Below are 7747 nucleotides of genomic sequence, written 5' to 3'. Positions count from 1 at the left end.
AGGTGGAGGAGGCCAGTTTTTTTTTTTTTTTTTTTTAATCATAGCATTTAAAGCTATATTGCTTTGCTATGTAAAATAATTATATTTACCGGTGACTACCGGTGACTATAATTACCCTTTCCCCCCTCCTCCATAACAACTCATTGAGCTGTTCTGGGCGACGGGGAAATAAGGTGCGAGATGGCTGGCTATTAAGGGGTGGAAGGAGGCCAGTTTTTATTTTTTTTTTAAATCACATCATTTAAAGCTATATTGGTTTGCTATGTAAAATAATTATATTTACCGGTGACTACCGGTGACTATAATTACCCTTTCCCCCCTCCTCCATAACAACTCATTGAGCTGTTCTGGGCGACGGGGAAATAAGGTGTGAGATGGCTGGCTATTAAGGGGTGGAAGGAGGCCAGTTTTTTTTTTTTTTTTAAATCACATCATTTAAAGCTATATTGCTTTGCTATGTAAAATAATTATATTTACTGGTGACTACCGGTGACTATAATTACCCTTTTCCCCCTCCTCCATAACAACTCATTGAGCTGTTCTGGGTGACAGGGAAATAAGGTGTGAGATGGCTGGCTATTAAGGGGTGGAAGTAGGCCAGTTTTTTTTTTTTTTTTAATCATAGCACTTAAAGCTATATTGCTTTGCTATGTAAAATAATTATATTTACCGTTGACTACCGGTGACTATAATCACCCTTTTCCCCCTCCTCCATAACAACTCATTGAGCTGTTCTGGGTGACGGGTAAATAAGGTGTGTGATGGCTAGCTATTAAGGGGTGGAGTAGGCCATTTTTTTTTTTTTTTTAAATCATAGCATTTAAAGCTATATTGCTTTGCTATGCAAAATAATTATATTTACCGGTGACTATAATTACCCTTTTCCCCCTCCTCCATAACAACTCATTGAGCTGTTCTGGGTGACGGGGAAATAAGGTGTGAGATGGCTGGCTATTAAGGGGTGGAAGGAGGCCAGTTTTTTTTTTTTTTTTTAATCATAGCACTTAAAGCTATATTGCTTTGCTATGTAAAATAATTATATTTACCGGTGACTACCGGTGACTATAATTACCCTTTTCCCCCTCCTCCATAACAACTCATTGAGCTGTCCTGGGTGACGGGGAAATAAGGTGAGTGATGGCTGGCTATTAAGGGGTGGAGGAGGCCAGTTTTTTTGTTTTTTTTTAATCATAGCATGTAAAGCTATATTGCTTTGCTATGTAAAATAATTATATTTACCGGTGACTACCGTTGACTATAGTGACACTTTTCCCCCTCCTCCATTACAACTCATTGAGCTGTCCTGGGTGACGGGGAAATAAGGTGAGTGATGGCTGGCTATTAAGGGGTGGAGGAGGCCAGTTTTTTTTTTTTAAATCATAGCAATTAAAGCTATATTGCTTTGCTGTGTAAAATAATTATATTTACCGGTGACTATAGTTACACTTTTCCCCCTCCTCGATAACAACTCATTTAGCTGTCCTGGGCGACGGGGAAATAAGGTGAGTGATGGCTGGCTATTAAGGGGTGGATGAGGCCAGTTTTTTTTTTTTAGTTTTTAAATCATAGCATTTAAAGCTATATTGCTTTGCTATGTACAATATGTAAAATAATTATATTTACCTGTGACTACCGATGACTATAGTTATACTTTTCCCCCTCCTCCATAATAACTCATTGAGTTGTCCTGGGTGACGGGGAAATAAGGTGTGAGGTGGCTGGCTATTAAGGGGTGGAAGAGGCCAGTTTTTTTTTTTTTTTTTTTTTTAGTTTTTAAATCATAGCATATAAAGCTATATTACTTTGCTATGTAAAATAATTATATTTACCGGTGACTATAATTACCCTTTTCCCCCTCCTCCATAACAACTCCTTGAGCTGTTCTGGGTGACGGGGAAATAAGGTGTGAGATGGCTGGCTATTAAGGGGTGGAAGGAGGCCAGTTTTTTTTAAATCATAGCATTTAAAACTATATTGCTTTGCTATGTAAAATAATTTTATTTATCAGTGACTACCGGTGACTATAGTTATACTTTTCCCCCTTCTCCATAACAAATCATTGAGCTGACTTGGATGACGGGGAAATAAGGTATGAGATGGCTGGCTATTAAGGGGTGGAGGAGGCCAGTTTTTTTTTTTTAGTTTTTAAATCATAGCATATAAAGCTATATTGCTTTGCTATGTAAAATAATTATATTTACCGGTGACTACCGGTGACTATAGTTACACTTTTCCCCCTCCTCCATAACAACTCATTCAGCTGTCCTGGGCGACGGGGAAATAAGGTGTGAGATGGCTGGCTGTTAAGGGGTGGAGGAGGCCATTTTTTTTTTTTAGTTTTTAAATCATAGCATTTAAAGCTATATTGCTTTGCTATGTAAGATAATTATATTTGCCGGCGACTATAATTACCCTTTTCCCTTTCCTCCATAACAACTCATTGAGTTATCCTGGGTGACGGGGAAATAAGGTGAGTGATGGCTGGCTACTAAGGGGTGGATGAGGCCAGTTTTTTTTTTGGTGTTTTTTTTTTTAAATCATAGCATTTAAAGCTATATTGCTTTGCTATGTAAAATAATTATATTTACCGGTGACTACCGGTGACTATAGTTATACTTTTCCCCCTTCTCCATAACAACTCATTGAGCTGACTTGGATGACGGGGAAATAAGGTGTGAGATGGCTGGCTATTAAGGGGTGGAGGAGGCCAGTTTTTTTTTTTTTTAGTTTTAAAATCATAGCATATAAAGCTATATTGCTTTGCTATGTAAAATAATTATATTTACCGGTGACTATAATTACCCTTTTCCCCCTCCTCCATAACAACTCATTCAGCTGTCCTGGGTGACGGGGAAATAAGGTGAGTGATGGCTGGCTATTAAGGGGTGGAGGAGGCCAGTTTTTTTTTTTTAAATCATAGCATTTAAAGCTATATGGCTTTGCTATGTAAAATAATTATATTTACCGGTGACTATAGTTACACTTTTCCCCCTCCTCCATAACAACTCATTGAGCTGGTCTGGGCGACAGGGAAATAAGGTGTGAGATGGCTGGCTGTTAAGGGGTGGAAGAGGCCAGTTTTTTTTTTTTTTTAGTTTTTAAATCATTGCATTTAAAGCTATATTGCTTTGCAATGTAAAATAATTATATTTACCGGTGACTATAATTACCCTTTTCCCCCTCCTCCATAACAACTCATTGAGCTATCCTGGGTGACGGGGTAATAAGCTGAGTGATGGCTGGCTATTAAGGGGTGGAGGAGGCCAGTTTTTTTTTTTGTTGCTTTTTTTAAAAAAATCATAGCATTTAAAGCTATATTGCTTTGCTATGGAAAATAATTATATTTACCGGTGACTATAGTTACACTTTCCCCCCTCTTCCATAACAACTCATTGAGCTGTCCTGGGCGACGGGGAAATAAGGTGTGTGATGGCTAGCTATTAAGGGGTGGAGGAGGCCAGTTTTTTTTAAATCATAGCATTTAAAACTATATTGCTTTGCTATGTAAAATAATTTTATTCACCGGTGACTACCGATGACTATAGTTATACTTTTCCTCCTCCTCCATAACAACTCATTGAGCTGTCCTGGGTGATGGGGAAATAAGGTGTGTTATGGCTGGCTATTAAGGGGTGGAGGATTCCAGTTTTTTTTTTTTAAATCATAGCATTTAAAGCTATATTGCTTTGCTATGTAAAATAATTATATTTATCGGTGACTACTCATGACTATAGTTACACTTTTCCCCCTCCTCCATAACAACTCATTGAGCTGGTCTGGGCGACGGGGAAATGAGGTGTGAGATGGCTGGTTATTAAGGGGTGGAGGAGGCTAGTTTTTTATTTAGATTTTTAAGCAAGATAGTTAAAATATAACATTTATTAGATATATATTAAACATTTTTTTTTTTTTCCAAGTTAAAAAACCATAATGGGCCAAATAGTGAACCCTGGGTCTTTTGAATTATTCTCAATAAACTATGATAGTATATACATGCGAACCACACCTCAACATATCAAATGCCAAGTGTATACGGCCTAGAAATAAATCAACCTCAACTCATCCTGATCATGGGATTTAGACACTATCCTTGCCAATATTAGTTGGCCTTTTTTTAAATATATATTACATACCAATCATAAAGGGATACCATGTGTGCGCTCAAAAAATAGGTATACAATAAACTCCCATATGCCCTTTAAACGCAGAAGGTACCATGGATTATACAGTAAAATCCCACATGACCTCTATTCAAATAGATACCGTGGACTATGTCAGGGAAAATCAGCAAAGCCCCACTGAAGGAATCCTTCGGGTTGTTGTTATATCAAGCAAAATGAAACAATCTCACCCAATCCTAAAGTGCATCATGGCTTGATTCATCCTGGTGTAATGTCATCCTCAAATACATGACCAAAACATTCTGGAGGTATCCTGCTCCCAACGCGTTTCCTCCTAAAGTAGATTCATTAGGGGAGACTGAAAAAAGGGGCTGAGGGTCTCCACCATTTCAAACAGCCCTTATCCTCCTTTCAAAAGACCCAGGGTTCCACCTGTCACTTCCTACACCGTGACTCCTTTAAACTGCCGCGCTAACCGACACGCCGCTACGTCACTTTCGGTCACGTGGGCTAGTTTATCCGGTATCTGGAACGCAAACCATCGGGTGGAACGCATATGGAATCCCGCCAGCGTCACATCTGGTGACGTCCTTCCTGTTTCCGGTAAATGGAATGCATGCATATAGAAATGAAGTGCATCGCAAAGCACACTAGCGCTACAAAACCAGCCAGAACCGGACTCCAGACAGCGGTGGCCGGGGAGGGAGGGACAACAAAAACCACTCTCTCACACACACAGACTGGGAGGTACAATACCCCTCCTCTCCTGCATTTACAGATATATAATCACCACTACAAACCTGCAGCAATATATCAAACAATGGGACCAGATGATTTATAATAATTCAACTTTTTAGAAAAGGAAATATCCATCGTCCCACCCCTTAAGGGTTAAGCATGGCTCCCCACCATAGGGCTTATTATAACCAAATAACTAGGTAGGCATGAGTAGGAGGCTAAGACAAACACGCATTTGTCCACTAAAACCATTTGCAACATTGTCCAAAGGGCCAAACCAAAGGTCAGCATCTGAAGTACGGGATAGAAAAGATTAATAGATGATACGTTACTGGAGGTATATTAAATATGAGAAACCCTGGTGAGAAAAAAACATGGCCCCATAAAAAGTCCAAAGGGATACAGCATGGCACATATGATCCTTTCTACACTGGCCCTAGGCCCCAATCCCTACCTGACAGCGGAGGTTGGCACCCTAGACCTGCGCAGTGGCGCCCCCACTCAACGTCGGTTGTCCCTACACTCCTTTCCCTAGATGGTCCCTCAACCAATAGGAAACATTTATACGAGATTTGTTCATTCAGTCCACTAGGTGCCAGCGTACGTAGATAATGTATCCATTTGGCCTCTCTCTGAAGTAGAGCCTTATCCCAATTACCACCTCTCAGTGGAAACTTGACCTTATCAATACCTATGAATCTGACCGAATAAACTTTGCCCTCATGCATAGTATTGACATGTTTAGACAGGGGTGTATCCTTCCAATAGGTGGTACTAGAGTTCAAGTCCTCTTCCTCTCTGAAGAGGCAATTTGCACATTTAATTTCCCAGAGGAGCATGCATGGCGTATAAGTCTCCTCACTCTGGCATTTCACTCTCCATAAGGAGAAATCTTACCCCTTGGGTCCTAGTCTTAAGCCTCTCACCCAGCCAAATCAGATCTCTTACTTTGCACTGATGAGAGGCAACACTGCAAAACAGTCTGCAAACTGAGATTCTGGTTTGATTTTATCTTAAGTCATATGGCAAGGCTTGTTAAAGAGTTGATATTGACTTTTAGAATTGCTACTTCCAATAGGTGGAGCTAGAGTTCAAGTCCTCTTTCTCTCCGAAGAGGCAATTTGTATATTTAGTTTGCTGTAACACACCCTTAAGTGTGACACCATGCGGATTGATGGGGATCTGGGTTCCGGAGCCCCCAACGATAGCTCAAAAGACTTTTAGAAAAGTACGGTACACAGGCAGAAGAGCTCGCCTCCTGCAGGAGCAAATGCAGAAAACGGTCTGGGGGATTATAGACTTTCTATGTAGCCCATACATTGTTCCGTGTGCTCCTTCATACAGAAGCTGATCAAATCTGCCTCCTGAGCTCAGCACTTTGAAAAAAGATAAAATAATTCTAGAACATGCACTAAAGCACCCCAGAAAATGTAAAATAAATGTATTGCCTTACCAAAAGGCCATAAAATTGCTTAATAAGTACAGATACAACTCGGAGCAGTCTCATACATATAGGAAAGTAGGGTTTCTCAACAGGAGCAGGAGAAGAATTACTACTGGAGCCTTGGCGGAATTTAATATTTGGCGAAAAGAGCTTGATCACAAGAGGACACACGCGTTCTTTCAATAGGAAACTAAATTCTTGATGCTGTAAAATAAAAAAAAATAAAAAAGTGGAATTAGCAAAAGCAAAAATAGTATTAGACTTTTCTCTATAAACTTATTACCCACCTCACAGTTTCAGACATGAAGCAACAGCTGTAATTACCTGCAAGAAAACTTGTGGAAAGTCATTAAGGACCGATTCCAGAAGTTCCAAGCCAAACGTCCTTGTCATTTCTGTCATTCCTACCAGCCAGTAGGGAGCATCAGCATTAACCAGCTGACACAAATCCTAAGGAAGTCAGGGGAAACCATTAATAGGATTATTAAATAACAATAATCAATAAAGCAAAACTCTAGGAAACACCGTTGAAAGCTGCACCACTCATCTTTAGGGCTCGTGTAGATGACCATACTATTAGTCAAAACATCAGATCGCACTCTGACCAATGTTAGTCTATGAGGTTGTGCACGTCTGATTTTTTCCTTGAATAGAGCTGGACTGAGGAGAAAAATCACAGCATGCTGAGTTTGATCCAATATTCGGATCGCACTCAGCCATGCAAGTTAATGAGTGCGCAGAAAACATTGGACTGCACTTGGATGACATCTAAGTGCAGTCCAATTATCACAGACTAACAGAATGGAGGAGATGGAGAATATTTTGGGCACACTATTAAACCGATTCTCTGGGATAACAGAATATATGCTTGTGTGACTTACATCTACATGACTAGAAGGATTACCTGAAAGAGCATATACGCATCTTTAGCACATGGCTTCAAAGTGCTGACAGATCTCCGATTACTGTTCCCAGTGACAGGCACGGGCGGTTCCACAACATCTGCATATCATAAAGTGATAGATTTTAATGTTCCAAGATATCTATTAAGCATTGATGTTTTACTGGAATGACCCCATTTTTTAAAAAATATTAACAGGCAAAGTAGCATCTGGATAGTATTAAAGAGAACCAACTAATACATCACATGACACATAGGAATGAACACAGTCGCACAATCCTCAAATAAACTGCCATATATTTGTAGATCCATTAGTGGATAGTTAACCTTGGCTTGCCCCTTGGTGAGGAGACATTCATGTATTGACTCAAGTAAACAGTAAGGTCAGCCAAAAGAAAAGTCCAAGAAGGGCTTTTCACTTCTGCTTCCTACAATTTTATTTTCATTACATTTCTAAATATTGAAGGGGATCTCTGATTAATCAGACAAAACATGCCCATTTTACAATCAGAATAATATAAAAAAATACCCCATGCCATGCAA

At 39.6% G+C, this 7747-nt stretch overlaps 1 protein-coding gene across 2 annotated transcripts in view; it reads right to left on the bottom strand.

The window, feature by feature from the left end:
- The window catches only part of LOC141265365 (protein MON2 homolog), a 31118-nt gene that overhangs the window by 7695 nt on the left and 15676 nt on the right, over positions 1 to 7747 (bottom strand). Inside the window, exons 5-7 of one of the 2 annotated variants that reach the window (XM_073678373.1) lie at positions 7208 to 7305; positions 6628 to 6753; positions 6313 to 6507 (exon numbers count right to left, since the gene is read on the bottom strand). In XM_073678373.1, the coding sequence (XP_073534474.1) occupies positions 6313 to 6507; positions 6628 to 6753; positions 7208 to 7305 (419 nt within the window). Of the gene's footprint in view, positions 1 to 5849; positions 6508 to 6627; positions 6754 to 7207; positions 7306 to 7747 lie in introns of those variants that run through there. The other variant, XM_073678372.1, reaches the window with a different exon arrangement.

This window comes from Phyllobates terribilis, unplaced genomic scaffold, assembly GCF_046119375.1.
Source record: "Phyllobates terribilis strain yellow unplaced genomic scaffold, ASM4611937v1 Scaffold_4__5_contigs__length_816908805, whole genome shotgun sequence".
In the NCBI taxonomy this organism is placed as follows: Eukaryota; Metazoa; Chordata; class Amphibia; order Anura; family Dendrobatidae; genus Phyllobates; species Phyllobates terribilis.
The sequence above is the reverse complement of the archived record's forward strand: the minus strand, read 5'-3'. Positions and strand labels throughout refer to the sequence as shown.